This window comes from Otolemur garnettii, unplaced genomic scaffold (genome assembly GCF_000181295.1).
Source record: "Otolemur garnettii isolate 467f Iridium unplaced genomic scaffold, OtoGar3 scaffold00172, whole genome shotgun sequence".
In the NCBI taxonomy this organism is placed as follows: domain Eukaryota; kingdom Metazoa; phylum Chordata; class Mammalia; order Primates; family Galagidae; genus Otolemur; species Otolemur garnettii.
The window spans coordinates 488,423-505,013 of NW_003852567.1; the positions used below are offsets into that span (position 1 = coordinate 488,423).

At 47.6% G+C, this 16,591-nt stretch overlaps 3 protein-coding genes across 3 annotated transcripts in view; all 3 read left to right on the top strand.

The window, feature by feature from the left end:
* Positions 1-292: 292 nt before the first annotated feature.
* Positions 293-9,243, top strand: FAM221B (family with sequence similarity 221 member B). Its single transcript, XM_023519356.1, has 9 exons — positions 293-356; positions 815-889; positions 2,524-2,859; positions 3,148-3,448; positions 3,603-3,746; positions 7,965-8,075; positions 8,252-8,449; positions 8,686-8,805; positions 8,974-9,243. Exons 3-9 carry the CDS (start codon positions 2,524-2,526, stop codon positions 9,153-9,155), a joined length of 1,392 nt encoding a protein of 463 aa, XP_023375124.1. The 5' UTR covers positions 293-356; positions 815-889; the 3' UTR covers positions 9,156-9,243.
* A 2,948-nt stretch (positions 9,244-12,191) lies between these two features.
* On the top strand, positions 12,192-14,673 carry HINT2 (histidine triad nucleotide binding protein 2). The gene is made up of 5 exons (XM_003800231.3): positions 12,192-12,351; positions 13,856-13,996; positions 14,094-14,198; positions 14,295-14,367; positions 14,489-14,673. The coding sequence occupies exons 1-5, from the start codon at positions 12,271-12,273 to the stop codon at positions 14,578-14,580; spliced, it is 492 nt and encodes a 163-aa protein (XP_003800279.1). The 5' UTR covers positions 12,192-12,270; the 3' UTR covers positions 14,581-14,673.
* A 1,146-nt stretch (positions 14,674-15,819) lies between these two features.
* The window catches only part of SPAG8 (sperm associated antigen 8), a 2,793-nt gene continuing 2,021 nt past the window's right edge, over positions 15,820-16,591 (top strand). The window contains exons 1-2 of the mRNA XM_003800232.2: positions 15,820-15,854; positions 15,957-16,439. Coding sequence (XP_003800280.1) covers positions 15,820-15,854; positions 15,957-16,439 — 518 coding nt within the window. The remainder of the gene's footprint in view (positions 15,855-15,956; positions 16,440-16,591) is intronic.

Genomic DNA, 16,591 nt, shown 5'->3' on the forward strand with positions numbered 1-16,591 from the left:
TCCCCACCCCCTGGGGTGGTTTCCGGTGTCCTCGCGGGCCTAGGGCCGAGGCTGGGGCCCTGGGTAGGAGTTCAGGCCTGGGCGACTCCGGGCTGCGCTGAACCGGGGATAACCAGGCCCCGCGGCGGCGGCCTCTGCCTGACGTCGAGGTGACGCTCCGCCCCCCGACCAGTTCGACTGGTCCCTGTCAATAAAGCCCGCCCCTGCCCTATTCTATTGGTCTTTAACTTAGTCCTGCCGGGCTTCGAGGACAGACAGACTCCGCCCCCGCCCCGCTACCTGAGACCCTGCCCTTCTCACCCCAAGCACAGAGAGCCCCGATTTTCCCCTCACTGCCTCCACCGACCGCCCCACAGGTATGTCAAAGGAATCCTACAGAGACCTTCACTGTCCCAGACTGCCCACGGACGTACCTACAGATATCCGCAGATCCTACCCAGAGACTTGCTTATAGAGATCTCGCAAGACTCCCCTTTTCGGAAGTGAACCCACTGTGTTCGTCCCCTCCGGGCCCAATACAGCTCACCCACTAGGGAGGTGACCAGACTGCTGTTGCTATGGATACTACCAGCCATTCCGGTTGCTCTAGTAACGGATTCCTCCTCTCCCGGCCTGGATTCCAGAAGCTTCAGTCAAGCCCCTCTTTCATTGCCCTGGAACCCCCCACCCCTCCCCCTTTCACCCTTCCCCAGGTCAGGCCAGGTCAGGCCAGGTCAGGCCTCTTCCCCAAAAAGTACACTTCCAGGCAGGGCCTTTCAACCTTCTGCACCTGCAGCTCAGGCTCCTCCACAACCAAGAGCCTTTCCTCTTTCAGGACCAACACTTCCCCTCCCATTCTAAGACAAGATCCTGACCTAAGGACTTGTACCAACCAAGCCAAAGCCCAGAGGTATGTAGTTTCTCCAACAGCTCTTCGTCTCCAAACTTTCATCCTGTTCCCTCTCCTAACACCTCCGCCCTCTCCTCCACCCAATCTCTCCTCTCCTTTCTCTCCTCCCATGCTCAGGTTCTCTGCCCTCAGGTCCTTTTCCCTCCAGCTGACTCTGGTCATCTTCCTCCCCTGTGCTCCTACTGCCCTTCTCAAACTTCCCCTTCAGAAAGGCTCTCATAAGTTTAAGGAGTTACATATCCAGTGTTTCTGGAGCATGGGGAGAAAGTAGAGAGCAGGGAACGTTAAGGCAGGAATACTCAAGCAGTCCTGCAAAATGATAGGCCCTGAATGTCAGGGTCAAGAAATTTGGACTTAATCCTTTAGGCACTAAATGTTTTTAAGCCATGGGATGCCAGTTGGGTTTGCATCTTAGAAAGATTTTAATTGGGTCAGCAAGAAGGACCATATCCTTCCAGGATAAATTAGGCAAACGTAGTACCTGCCTCTCCACAGCATCCCAGGCTCACCCCAGCACATCAATTCATTTGTATTGTCATTGTTGCTTAACCTGTCTCTCTCCCAGACTCAACCAAGTCCAGCTCTTAGCACAGTGCTTGAGTAAAAGTGTATGATTAGGCTCTTTGTAAAAGTGTAAGTTACATAAATAAAGGAAAAAATGGATTAATGTGCTGGGATGGCAATAGAGGGGCAAAGTTATTATACAATTCAGGCCAAAGATTATGAGAACTTCAATAAAAATGGAGAAAAACAAGAGGAGAAAATGCATTTGGAAAATATTTAAAAGATAGGAAACAGAGTTCTTGGTGACTGTTTGAAGATGGGGTCTAGGGGAAAAGGAGCAAACAAGCATAAATCCCAGAGTTCTGTTTTGATGCCCATGGGATCACCCAGTCAGCTATGAAGACATGGCACTCTACCCAAGGTGACAGAATGAGACTCTGTCTCAAAAAGAAAAAAAAAAAAAAAAGAAAGAAAGAAAAGGAAAAAAAAGAGAAAATAAATGTATAGCAGGGAATTGGGTATAGTGTTAAATATAGGGGTAAAAAAAGAACTAAATTAGAAATATGGATTTCTGGCATATAGCCAGAAATAGTTGAAGCCTTGAACATAAATGACATCATCAAGGGAGTGTGTATGTGGTCCCCAGACAAAACCAGACTACATGCAGGGTCCTGTCTTACGCATCATGCTATTCTTCTCCACTCTTAGGAGCCAGACTCAGCTTTGGCTTGTTATTCCCAGTTTCTGGAACTCTACAGCTAGACCTCCAGGATCTTAAGATACACCAAGGACCCTGCTCTTGGATTCGCCAAGTGTCTGTTTGGACTCCCTCCTGGGGCATGGTTCTCTGTTACCATCTACTGATGGGATTCTGCCTATTTCAGCCTTTCAGTCTTTAAGCTCCAACTCCCTAAAAACCCTCAGCAGCATGCCATATGAGGTCTGGGCACATGGGTGAACCTCCTGACATCACAACCTAAGACCCAGAGTTCATTTTGCTTCCCTCTTGTATCTCAGGTACACTGAGAATCCTATCCTAATTCCACAGTGCCCTGTGAACCCTAGGCTCTTCCCTAATTTACCAACCCTCCACCAACCTGATGAAACCTGTACCCTTATTCTACCACTAGATGGAAGCAGACAAGGTCACAGAAGAACCTCCTACCACCATGGATGTAGAGGAGCACCCTTCTTCAAAGGACCCCACTGCTGAGGACTTACAGAAGGACCCTATCTCTGAAGCCTTCTTGGAGCCTTCCATCTCTGAGACCCCTTTAGAGTCCCATATCTCTGAATCCCCTTTGGTGCCATCCTCTTCCCAGAGTCCACTAAAGACCCACACCTCTGAATCCCCTTTGGCACCATCCTCTTCCCAGAGTCCATTAGAGACCCACACCTCTGAATCTACTTTGGTGCCATCCCCTCCCCAGGCCCCATTAGAGACCCACACCTTTGAATCTCCTTTGGTGCCATCCTCTTCCCAGAGTCCATTAGAGACCCACACCTCTGAAACTACTGTAATGCCATCCCCTCCCCAGGCCCCATTAGAAACCCACACCTTTGAATCCCCTTTGATGCCATCCTCTTCCCAGACCCCATTAGAGATCCACACATCCGAATCCCCTTTGGTGCCATCCCTTTCCCAGACCCCATTGGAGACCTACACCTCTGAAACCCATCTGCAGCTTTCCAACTCTGAGACTACTTTAGGGCATGCCACCTATGAGATCCCTTTGGAAACCTCTACCTATGAGAGTCACATAGAAGCAAAACACCTTAGTTTTCATCCCTCATCAGTAGGCCATGTCTCTGTATCTCCCTCTGATGGGCTGGGGGAAGACCTCTCCTATGAGTACACCCTAGACCTTAAATCTGAGAGCCTTCCAGAGGACTCCCTTTCAGGCCCTTCTACCCAGGTGCAAATGGACAGGTCTGCAAAGCAGAAAGAAGAGGGAAGAGAGGACGAGGAAGAAGTGGATGCCAGTGCCAGCACTGCTCACACAGCCCATCCTGGACACCAGCCGGGCAAGAAGAAGGGGAAGAAAGAAGTTAGCTGTAATTGCTCCTGCCCTTTCCCCTGTCCTCACCACTATCCACTGTTTGTGATCTGCCCCAGAAGGAAGAGACTGGGTTACTCTTGGACCTGGCCCCTTCTCTTAGGTTTAGGGCTTTTCACTCCTCTTTAGTTACTCAGCCCCTCCCTTTCCAGGTTACACAGGCCATCTAGTGGTCCCTGTTAAGCAGGCAGAGCTGGTGGGAGTGGCTAAGGCAATGCACAGAGAGAAGTTTGATGTTCAGGTGAACCATCTTTTCCAATGGGAGAAGAATGCAGCCCTGAATGCCATCCAGACAGGTGAGCCCATGTGGCCCTTCAGAAAATTGTGACAGGCCCATGGCCATCCTCCAATCCAAAAAGATCTGAGAACCTGCCCATGAAACAGATAGGTGCCCTATATAGAAATGGCAATACCAGCCCACCTGCCTGGAATCTGGTAGGAGAGAAAGCAGGTGGGCCAAGAAATACCAGGACACAGACCAAAAAGTGGGAGTATTCATATACTATAAAGCCGACATAGGAGCATAGTGGCTGAACTAAAATTATTAAAAACAGAAAGGTTACAGGCCCACCCCAGATGGGCCCAGATAGCTTACAACAGAAAGACCCTAAGGTAGAAATGACCCAAGATCCAAGACAGTCCCCAGGAGACTTGCTGTTCTGACATGCTAAAGGCCTTAGTCCCTTTGGTGGAACTTCACTAAAAAGCTATCACTCTTGCATTCCAGGCCCATTCTGGGTAACCTAAAGCTTTAGGTTTCCTTACCAAAGAGGATTTCAAGTCTCAGTCCATAATTAATACTCTTAACAGTCCTGTTAGTATGTGCTGTGTACAGATGAACCATGTAAACACACACCATCTGTGAGTGCAAGTCTACCTGTGTTACTAAACTTCATGTCTATAGGGACTGCCTTTGGGAAGAGATCCACCCAGACCTGCTACTATAAGGATTCTGGGATTTCTAAACTGAATACAATAGATCCCCTACATTTATTTTGGTCTTTTATACTCCTTCCCCTTATAATGGGAATAGAGCTATGTCGAAAGGCCTGAGATATAAAGAAAACTAAGTAATTCTATATGCTTACCCTCCTCTAGGTAATTTATCTACTCCCATACAAGGATCTTCCCCCCCACCCCACCCCTAACCAAGAAAATCACTGTGCTCTCTCTTGTTTCTCAATCTCAATTCAGACACTGTCACGGCTTTGTTTGCCTAACATCTCCTGTTATACTTATTTTCTTGCAAAAACAGAGTCTATTCAGTCCCTCATTCCCCTTCTCAGAACCTATTATCCACTCCCTACTTTTCAAGGTCACTGTATTTCTTTTTCGTTTTCATTGAACTGAACTTCATTTTCCTGTTTAAATAGGCAGTTTTATACAGAAATTTAAGTGTCATTCACCCTGAACAAAAATATGTGGGATCCCCTCATAATATTGAGGATCTCAAGTCCCTGAAGAGTCAGAACTCCATAATGTTGTATGTGATTGCAGAGAAATATCAAGTGTAAGCTATTCTTTTATTCATTCACCAAACATTTACTGAGCATCAAGTATGTGCCAGGCATTGAGCTAACCATAGAGGCCGCAGTTGCAGGGGGGTGTCAAAGACAAAATTCCTCAAATAATTTAATGGGAGATACAAATAAGTAAAAGGACAATTATAATTAGCTCTAATAATTGCAATAGTCAAGGTCCATCCAGACTGCTATCAGATGAAAGCAGAAAAAAGTGGCACCCAATTTGGAGTGCATGAGGAACAAGAAGCCTTAGAAAGAATGATTTCTCAGCTGATATCTGTAAGGTGAGTAGGAATAGGCAGCCAATTAAAGAGTGGGGAAAGGTGAGACATATCAGGGCAAGGCACCACAGAACACTGTAGCAATGCATTATGTCTGGTGCAGAGGGGGTGGGAGGATAGCCTACTAAGCTCTAGAAGGTCAGAATTGTGCAGACATTTCTGTGCCAAACTAAAGAATTCATATTATATCCTAAGGGCAACTGAAAATCACTAAAAGATTCCAAACAGGATAATAACATGAAAAGATTTGTATTTTTGAAAGATCACCTTGGCAATAGGATAGACCAGAGAAAGACAAGACTGGAGATGGGAAAATACATTGTGAGGCACAGGTAATAATCCAGGTGAGAAGTGAATTGGAATAGGTGGAAAGAAGTGAACAGAAATGCTAACAAGGGAAAACCAACCATTGGATCTTTGGGTATGTAGGATAAGAGAGGGAAATGCCTGAAATGACAGGTTTTTGATATATATAAATATATATATTGGTGCCATTAACCGAATATATATGATGGTGCCATTAACCGAATCTCTAAAACAGAGTAGCTGCTTGGTAAGCCTATATTGGATGAACAGAGGACAAGGGATAAGAGCCAAGTTTGGAGGGAATAATTGCATGTAACACATGTGAAGTGCTTATGCAATATACCAGTCTAGTAGATAGTTGGCTATGTAGGTCTGAAGCTCAGGAGAGAAGTCTGGACTGGAGACAAAGACAGCTGTATGTTCTATGGAGACATTCTATGCATAGATATTATTATGAAAATGTGATTATGTGGTCATGGAATTAGAATGTGTTGTATATAATTAAAATGGCATCCCAGATAACATCTCTTTCCTCTGCCAGTCCTTGTCCACTCAAAACAGGAAGATAGTTGAGAATCAAGGCAGAGAGTAGAGAATCTTACATGGGAATCCATTGCCAGATGCCAACTGTCCCTCTTTAAGAGCAGTGAAACCTGTAACGCAGTCTGTTCAAACTCTAGTCTCCATCTAAACTCTGGGCTCTGATTCTCCTACCAGTGCTTGGTCTTGACTAGCCCAGGCTCTGAGACCAGGCCTTGATCTGTGGGCACTGACCCTGTTCACCAATGTGACCCTTACCTGCTCCTTTAATGTAGCCTGCTACTCCAGAGCTCAGAACTTCTCTAGTGGAATCTTGGCTCCTGCCACCCCATTGTGACTGCCTATACTCCCCTCTCTACCAAGCTCACTGGTATAATAGGGCACTGACACTACAGGCTGTCAGTGTCAAGCAGCAAGGCCAAACGCCACATCTGGACAGGCTGTAGGTCCTAAGAGGCCATGGGTAAGACAAGAAAGCCTAGTCTGAGGCATAGAATTATGAATTATGGCTCTGGCCAGAATCAAAAACTGGGGCACACCAATTCTTTCCTCCTTCCTATGGAACATCAGGGTTATGCCTGAAATACTGGATCTCTCTTCCCTCTTCAGGGAATTTGCTCCTTCACTTAAGTTAATATGGCAATCTGTGTTCTCTCAGCACCTATTTTATGCCAGACTCTGTGCTAGGATTCGAGAATATAAGTGAACAGTCAGTTATAATGCCCTGCACTGATAGGGGTAGCACAAGGCACTCTGGAAGGCAAGAGGAGGGGCCTAGACAGACCAGGCAAGTCAGAAACAGCTTTTTGGTGGAGGTGACATTTCACTTTTAAGTGGGAATAAGAGTCCTAAAGCTGAAGGTCCCACTCCATGGGGACTTACATGGGATTCTTGGCCAGAAGTTGGGGTGCTCTTCTCTAGGATAAGAGAACCTAGACAGAAAGTGCTAACTGGTTCTCCCATGTTTACATGGCAACACTCTGGCTTTGTGGTGAGACTGGGCGTGAAGCCCAACAGCTTCAGGCCTCACTCCTGAACCTGGCTCTCAAGGCCTTACAGCCTCCTGTTGGTGCCTCCTCTGAAGGATACTTCTTAGCCTCACAACATAGCTCTATTCCCATTATAAGGGGAAGGAGTATGAAAGACCAAAATAAATGCAGTGGATTTCTATGCCTCCCTTCTTGGCCTGGCAACTTATAATTTTTAGTCTTCACTATCCATGACTTCCAACCTATCCCTTTCTCCTAACTCTTTCAGTTCTTCTCAAGTTCATAGAGGGTATTAGCAGCATGCACACAAAAGGGAAGTACAAAGGTACCAACCTGGAGAAGTGAAGGGAAGTCCTCCTCCTACCTGCTAGTACCAGGCTGCCCAACCACCTCTTCCTCTTTAGGTACCTTCCATAACCATGCTCCTTAGGAGCCAATCCCCGGGCCAACCATCTTCCCCTTCCTATACCTCAGACACTTCAAGGAAACAAAGCTAAGTTGGGCTGCAATCTGGTAAGGAGAGATGAGAATCCCTATAGCCACAGATAAATCAGTGAGGTTCATGTTCATCTTTAAATAAGATTTCATCTAAAACATTCCTGCTAAGAAATTGAAGACTATCTTGAGTCACCTCTGTTGGCTGATAGAGATGAAGTGGATCCTGGGTAGGAAGGGAACTGAAGACCCTTGTAGGGTAATGAGAAAATCTTGAGAGAAAAGTCTAAAGGGGTAAAGATAAGGATTCTCAGGTGAAGATGAATACACCTAGGGGGAGAGGTGAGTCCACCCTCCAGGAGACAGGTGAGAACACTTACAGGGAGCTTAGGATTTTTTCCCTCTCATTTTTCCTTACTACTCAATCCCACCACACCTAGGTCTCTACATTGGCTGGCGCTGTCCTCATTATCTATGGGACTGTTTCCGGATTGGGGATGAGTCCAAATGCTTTTGTGGACACTTGTTGAGAGAGCACCGGATCATCTCAGGTAGGAGAGAACTGACCAGCCCCTGTTAGGTGTGGAAGGATACTTATACTCTGTCATGTTTGAAGATGTATGAGAGAAAGTGTGTGCACTTTGTTAGTGCAGGGGAGGAGTTGACACGGGCAGACCAGGCCCTAGCAGGCACTAGTGTCACCCTAACACCTATCCCATTCCCATAGACATATCCGTGCCCTGCAATGTGAGCCAGTGCCGCTGCCTCATGTTCTGCTTTATCCCTTCACGCCCAGAAGAGGTGGGTGAGTTCTGGCTCACGAGACGGGCCACCTTCGACCCCAAAGCCTGGAGGGCCCAATGTCGTTGCAAACACAGCCACGAAGAACATGCAGCCACTGGGTCCCATCCCTGCAGGCATCGTGGTAACTTCTAGGGCAAAGGGCATATTAGGAGGAGCGGGGGGGTGGGGGGGGGTGGGGGGACAGGATGCAAATAGTTTGAGAATAATGATAGGAAACTGTAAGAGAGACTTGAGCATGCAGTTAGTGAAGAAGAGATGACCATATTATCAGCCCATTGGGATACCCCAATTTCCTATACTCTTTTTGGATGCCCTTTTGCCCACAGATTCTCTTTTTGGATGCCCTTTTGCCCACAGATTGTTGCTGTAGATATTTTGAGTCTAATTTCCTCTGTGCGGCCTGTGACCGACGCTGGGAGGAACATGAGACTTTCTTTGAAACTGAAGAGACCCGGCGACGAGGAGGAAGGCCTCATGGTTAGGTGGCAACCTGAGATGGGGCCATTCCAGGGTCTAGAGTATGAAGACCAGGCAGGAAGGCACCCCCATCTTCAACCATCCCCTCCAGGACTACCACATTCCCTTCCCTCACCACTTTTATTCCCACCCCCTCACATCCATACCTTCACTGGTTTTTACCCCCAGGAGCAGACTATGTGCCTTTTGCAGAGATGCCTGCCCTCCGAGAAGCCATCCTCCACAACTCTGACTTTGAGGCCCTGCAGATGCATGGGCCCTCTGGCCTTCCCAGCTCCCACCCTAGTTCCCCTGGGCTCCCTGGCCCACACAGCCCCCAGCCTGGCCCTACATCTGACCGCCATATCTGACCCTTTCACCTCTGCTTTTCCCTCTTCCAGGGACAGACACTGTCAACAACTGGCGTAGGCCCATGTGAGGCTGGCCTAGATCAGCAATAAAGGGGAAGTCACTGAAACCTGACCTGACTCTGTATAGGGAAGATAGAGCCTAGTCTGGGGACAGATAGCCTAATACCTTAGAGTCAACACTTACTGGGGGCAGGAGAGAGGCTGGATCCAGCCATCTGCCTCCATCTCACCCACATTCAAGCTTTTGGCTCTAATAACAGGAGAGTAATTTCAAGGAAGCCAAGAAGGGAGGAAGTTTCAAGAAGGATAGAGTGGGAAGTGATATTAGATGCAGCTGGGGCACCGGTAAGATAAAGACTAAAGAGTAGCCATTGGATTTTACAAGTAGAAGGTCTTTGGGGACTTCAGAGGGTGCAGCTTCACAATGGTACAGTGGGGTCAGAAGGCAAAAAGAAGTGAGTATGAAGGAGTCTTCTCCAAGAAGCTTGGATGAAAGGTTCAGGAGAGAAATCAAACAATATTCAGAAAGAGATATGGAGTTAAGGAAGCACTTTTTTAGGAAGAAAAAGAGGAATAACCCAGTAGACAAAAAGACCTTAGATGATACAGAATAGACAAGTGAGATGCCTGGTGAATTAAGATCACACAGAGATGGAGGCAGGGGATGAAGTCAAGGCAGAGGTGAAGGAATTTTCTCTGGACAGGATAAACACTACTTCCTAAGACCGAGAGGAAGGAGGAAAGGATGGTACCTTTACTAAGCTTCAGGGAACAGGATCTTGTGGAAGTTCCCCCATGATGGCTGCTATCCTCCTTTTGAAGCAAGAGATAAGGCCAATTGCTGGTGGGGGGTGAGAGGGATAAGAGTGGGGAATAGTGACAGGAAGAGAAAGGGGAAAGTTTGGGAAGGCTAATGAGGGGAGTTGGGAAAAAAAGCTGATCGTGTGTAGTTCAGGATTCAGGTACAGTTAGAAGTAAAAATGTAATTAGAGCAGGGAAGTAAAATATTTAAATTAACACCAGAGGGTGTCAGGGAGGTATAATCAGGCAAAAGAAGAAGGCATGAGAATGTGAAGGGACTAGACCATACACATTGGGAAAGAAAGTGATGCCAGGACGCAACCAACAGACTGAAAATGGGAGCAGTCAGAGGAACAGAAGTCTCTAATGAGGTCCTGGAGCAGATGTAGTGGGCAGAGATTAAAGTACAGGAGCCAGTGGTCAGAGGCTGCAGGGTATCACAGCTTTCAGATGAGAACAGCTGCAGGTGATGACAAGTGCTTAGAGAAAAGAAGACTTTGAGCCAGGGGTCAAAATCAGTGAATGGAGGGAGTAACTAGTCCATAGATAATTCTTCCAAGAGTAGGAGATTCTAACACTAACAAGCTTAGAACCCTCTTTTATGCCACAGTTTCTGGGTCTGTAAAACAGAAATAACCTCTTTGTTGGCTACTCCCTATGAAAACCCAAAGAAATAACAACTTTAAAGTACTCACCTATTCCTCTAGATTGGTTTTCTTCAACTTCCTATATCCCAGATCACTTATCTCTTGTCCTCTTCCTGGGCAGCTCTAGGGTTTCCCAGTGTCCCAGAGGCACCACACAGAACTGTAGCCTCTGGGACACAAAGAGGCCATTCTACATTTCCTCACATTTAAGCAAGCCACCTGTCCTTCCAAGGGAAGGAATGCAGCATGGACTTCTAGAGGAAAAATCACACGATCAATTGTCAGCCCTGTGGAGAAGGACTTTCTAACAATATAACTCTATAAAAGAGATTGTACTATCTCTAGAAGCAAAGAGTTCCTCAACACTAGTTATATGCGCCATGATAACCGTTCACCTATAATTAATTCAACTAATAGTCAACAATAGAAGAGTTACTATGATAAACTCAGCTACAGAAATATTATGCAGCAATACAAAGAATATTTACATAAACTATGTAAAAATATAAAAAATTGATTAGAAGTGGGAGAATAATACCTTATGAGATACATATTATGAGGGAAAAAGAGAGGAAACACCAAATGTTATTCATTCCACAATTAAGCACCTGTGTCAGGCCATGTGCTAAAAAAAAAAACCGTAAAGATACCATGGTAACTTGTACGTGATGTCAGACTAAAACTTACCCGAAGTCTGAGTATATAGCGTTTTGTAATCCCATGTGTCCTACGTAAAAATATATATTCCAGCAGAGCAAACGTGATTCATGGAAAAATGCCAACTAACGGTATCGCACACCTTTTCTGATTAGAAAAGAACATTGGATACATACTCTTTTGCTTATTAGTAGTGCGGCAAAGACCAGATGTTCTCATCTCTGCCCGTTTAAAAAATCGATGCAAGTAACGCCCTGAAAACTAAAAAAGCTTTAGTCTATGGCGTATGTTAACAAAAACATAGTCCTTAGATGAGTAAGTTAAAAATCTCTGAAATGTTCAAGGGGCTGAAGTTGTCCTTGAGGAGAAATGCTGCCCCCACCCACAGTTAAAAATGAACCCCCTACCCCCGTCTCAGTTCATCTTTAGCCCGAGGTGATTCCTGCAACCAATAAGCGCCGAAAGCCCCCAGAACCCCGCCCTCCTTCTGGTGAACGCGGTGAATAAGCTTCTGAACCTTAGTCTTTCGGGCAGCGGGTGACCTACCCTTTGGGCTAGGCCTGAAGAGGACAGCCCGGAACCAAGAACCCCACCCTCTCTGCACACGCAACCTAAGCCGAGCCAACGTTGGGTATCGAATCCAACTAGGAGAAAAACCCCGCTTCCAGGTTTCCCAGTGCTTCTAATGGAAACCAGTTAGGGGATCAAATGGGGAAAGACCAAAAGAATAGAAGACGAAGCCAATGAAGTGGAAAATTGTCCCTGCGTTGGCAGTCATTGGGATGAAAAGATTCCGCCTCTACAGTGGCAGCGGAGCCAATGGGATGAATCGTGCCCAGGAGTTTGCTCCAATGAGGCGGCAGGTCTCGCCCGGCCACAGGCGGAGCCAAAGGCCCGGGCTCACTGGCTCACTGGCTCACTGGCTCACTGGCTGCCTGACTGCCCGCCTCTGGCCGCGGCGGAGCCTAGTGCGGGCCCTGGTTGCGCGAGGTTCCCGCGCCTTCGGGAAGATGGCGGCGGCCGTGGTGTTGACCGCCGGCTTGCGCGCGGCGCGCAGAGCCATGGCAGTCGCGGGGCCGCGAGGGGCGCAGGTGAGAAGGGGCAAGGAGGGTGTATAGCGGGCTCTGACGCCCTCCAAGGCTGAGGGTCCGTTCCTCCCTACTCCCGAAAGCGCTCAGGACCTCAGCCTGAGCGCCGGTGGCCGATGCCCTTCCCGCACAAGGTTCGGGGCTGTACAGAAGGTCGAAATAGTGGCTGCGGAGAGCAAACTAGCGATGGCCGCTGTTCTACATAGTCCCAGGCGCCGAGGTCTGGATAGGGTCACCACAGCGCTGCTGCCTTCGCCAGCCCACAGCCCAGAAGTTCTGTTGTCTGCTCCGGGACGCCTCCTGGGTGCCCCCTGCAGGAAGTGAGTTTTCTCTACTTGGAGCCAGTTCTTTGTCCCGATCCGGTCAGACGTTTGGTCTTCTAATGAGCACTAGTGTTAACCTCTCATACCCCACCCCTCACTCACTTGGCAGACGACTTAGGGGTTAGAAAAGTTTAATCCTCCCGCCCATTTCTCCTGTAACGTGACACACTGACTTCAGCCTTCTCCGAGTCCCTGGAAAACTGGAACTCCCCCACCTCCAGTCTCCTGGGGATGAGGGCACTGAGGTCACTTAGCTTTACTCTTACCTCCATTGATAAAAAGGAACAGGAGTTAAAATCCACAATAAGAGGTCCGATGGTGAAACCTAGACGAGGGATCACCTAGTGTCAAACAGGGCAATTGCATTAAAACCTAAATAAAACAGATAACAAGGCTTAAAGATCAGAAAACGCATAATGGAAATAAGTGCAAATGTATTAAGGTTGAGAATAGGCTGGACACAGTGGCTCGTGCCTGTAATCCTACCACTCTGGGAGGCCAAGCAGGATTGATCCCTTGAGCAGGAGTTTGAGACCAGCCTGAGCAAGAGCAAGATCCCATCTCTACTAAAAAATAGAAAAAAACTAGCCAGGCATCATGGCTAGCACCTGTAGTCCCAACTACTGCAGAGGCTGAGGCAAGAGGATCACCTGAGCCCAAGAGGTTGAAGTTGCTATGAGCTATGATGATGTCATGGCATTCTTTCAAGGGCAACAGAGTGAGACTGTCTCAAAAAACAAGGTGAGAGTAAATGGAGCTTCAAGCCCTCTTAAGAGATAATGCAGACCACCTCTTTATTTTATATTTGAAGCCAAGGAAAGGTTTGTCTGAGGTAATTCAGTGCTAAATTAGGAACTGAGCCCTAAATCCAGTCTCATTCTAGATTCTTTTCCCTGAATCAGTGCTAGATTTCATACACCTGTTAGCAGAAATCAATTGCACTGCTGAATTCTGGGTCGTAATACTGCCTGTTATCTAACCAGGTGCAGTGCCTTCTGGCCCTACCCTTTTCTGGTGGTATCCTGAAACTCAAGAACTTTTCCACTGGGTAGGAACCACTAAGAAGTTCTTAGAAAGATGAAGCTGAGAACTGTCAGAGCCCAGCCTAAGCCAGCCCTGACCAAGTACATGGGAAAGGTGTAAATCCATACTCCCTCGCTTGGATTTATGTGACTCACTTTCAGGGCCGAAGAGTTGCAGGTGTGACTAATGGGAATGAAGTGGTCAAGGCCCAACAGGCAGCTCCTGGAGGAGCAGCCCCAACCATCTTCTCCCGGATCCTGGACCGAAGCCTCCCAGCTGACATTCTATATGAGGACCAGCAGGTGAGGTGCCCTTAGGACCCAACCCTTTAGGAATTTTGTAGATACCGTCCTGCCTTTTGAAGTAACATAGTGGCCTGTGGCTTGTCACTGCTCCTAGTGTCTTGTGTTCCGTGATGTAGCCCCTCAGGCTCCTGTGCACTTCCTGGTCATTCCTAAGAAGCCTATTCCTCGGATTAGCCAGGCCGAAGAAGAAGACCAGCAGGTGAGAAGAATAAGTCCAGGGTTTGGCTGGGAGGAGCTCAGCTGAGTTTAGCTTCCCATGAATGAAGCCACCTATATCCCTCCCATCTCCCTATAGCTTCTAGGACACCTACTCCTTGTGGCCAAGAAGATAGCAAAGGCTGAGGGGTTAGGAGATGGATACCGACTTGGTGAGTGACTTTTGGCCCTTGGCCCCTCACCCGTGAATTCTAATTCGTACTACTCAATATGATCGTCATTCTTTAACCTCTACCGTGATCTGACCCTCTCTAACCCCAAGCTCTATTTCAGTGATCAATGATGGGAAGCTGGGCGCACAATCTGTGTATCACCTGCATCTTCACGTACTTGGAGGCCGACAGCTCCAGTGGCCTCCAGGTTGAATCTACAAACTGACCTAGGATCCCAGACCTGGATGCTTGGATGGGGAAGGGAAAGGAGGATTCTGTGATGCTAATAAACCTGCTCTCCCTCAATTTTGCATCCCTGTCTGAAATATATAAAGATGTGTACCACAAAGGGGAAAGAAAACTGATGTAGGGTTATGAACCCTCTTGACTATGGTTGAGTAAAAGACACTCAGGAGGTCTAGCTTGGGGTTAAAGGAGTACTTACTGGCTAGGCACGATGGCTCACCCGGTGTCTCCCAAAGCCAAGCCTGGAAGACTGCTTGAGGCCAGTAGTTCACACTAAGCCTGGGAAACAAATCCAGCCCCTATCTCTGCAAAAAGTTTAAAAATTAGTAGGGCCTGGTTATTGTATACCTGTGGTCCCAATTTCTCAGGAAGCTCAGGCAGGAGGATTGCTTGAGCTCAGGAATTCAAGGTTACAGTAAGCTATGATTTGCTACCACACTCCAGCCAGGATGACAGAGCAAGACCTGTCTCTAAAAAAATAAGAAAAAAGGAAGCTTTTGCCAGCAGATAATTGAGTCATCATGACAAGTGGTCTAACCTAGATCAAACTTCTAGGAAAGTAGTAGCATGAATGAGTAGAAGAAAGTGAAACCCTGGTCTAAGACTTGTTCCATCCTGGCCCTTATTCAAAGGTCAAACCAGGTTCTAAAGGGAATTGGGAAGAGGGTGGTCAGTATGAAGGCCTTTATAATACTAGAAAAGTATCACACCGAGGAAAAAAAAAGAAAGCTGCTACCTTTTCACTACTCCCTGTCTCATCATTTTGATCTTAAGCTGGTTCTTATATTTTCATACTTAAACTTTTTTTTAAAGACTACTCCGCACCCTCTTTTGAGAATGTACTAAGCAAACTAAAAGGAAGCTACTGTTTCCCCTCTACAACACACCAAATAGGCTATTGCCTGATGCCACAGCCCTGGGCAAATCTCCAATATATCCTCATGAAGAATCACTTTAGCTGCAAACAATCAAGCTTGAGCTTGGAGGGCGAGGTCTTACACCAGCGGAACTTTAAAAACCCGGTTGAGGCAAGACGGAGTCGGACTGAAAAGCGGACTTCTCAGATCGCACCAACTTTAAGACTTCCGCCGCACGGAGGACTTGCCTCCACCCTCACCCTCAACCACATCCGCCCAGCTCTAGTTCTGCGCAGACTCCAGGAATTGTTTGTCGTCTCTATGGCAACCTAGCAGCTGGGGTGTGAAGATGGAGACCGAGTCTACGGAAGGATCGCCGTCGCGGTGAGAGCCATAGCTCTGGCTGCAGGCATAAAGGAACAAGGAAGATCAGCGGTCTTTCTCTGCTGTGTTTTTGACAACTTTGTAGCTTTTGCTTTCTTTCAGATCGTTACGTGTACAGCCCAGCTCTGAAGATCTTGGGTCCACTTCAGAACCGTTACCTTCAGACAGCGTTCCTAGGTCTGCTCTAGCAGCCGCAACCTTAGTGGCTGCATCAGCGGCTGCATCAGCGGCTGCATCTGCAGCTGAAGCCTCTGCAGCCATCACCACCGCCAAACAGGGGGCATTATCTACACAGATTTCAGCACCCTATTCTGGGTTCACAGAGCCCTCCTCTGATACCAGTCTTCTTGGGGAGCCATGCGTGGGACCCAGATTTACACACAAAATAGGCCATGGAAGTCTTGGCTTTGAACCTGCCTATGTTTCCTGTATTACTGGGGATCTCTATACTACATCTGACCTTAGTTCTAGCCCTGGCCCTATTCTGGACTCCAGCTCTGGTCCTGGCTATGACTCTGTCCCTGGTTCTGGGCCTGGCCATGGCTCTGTCCCTCGTTCTGGTGCAGGTCCTGGCTATGGCTCTGGGCCTGGCCATAAATCTGTCCAAGACTATGACTCTGGCTCTGGCTCTGAACCTGGCCATGGCTATGGCCCTGGCTCTGAGCCTGGCCGTGGCTATGGCCCTGGCTCTGAGCCTGGCCGTGGCTATGGCCCTGGCTCTGAGCCTGGCCGTGGCT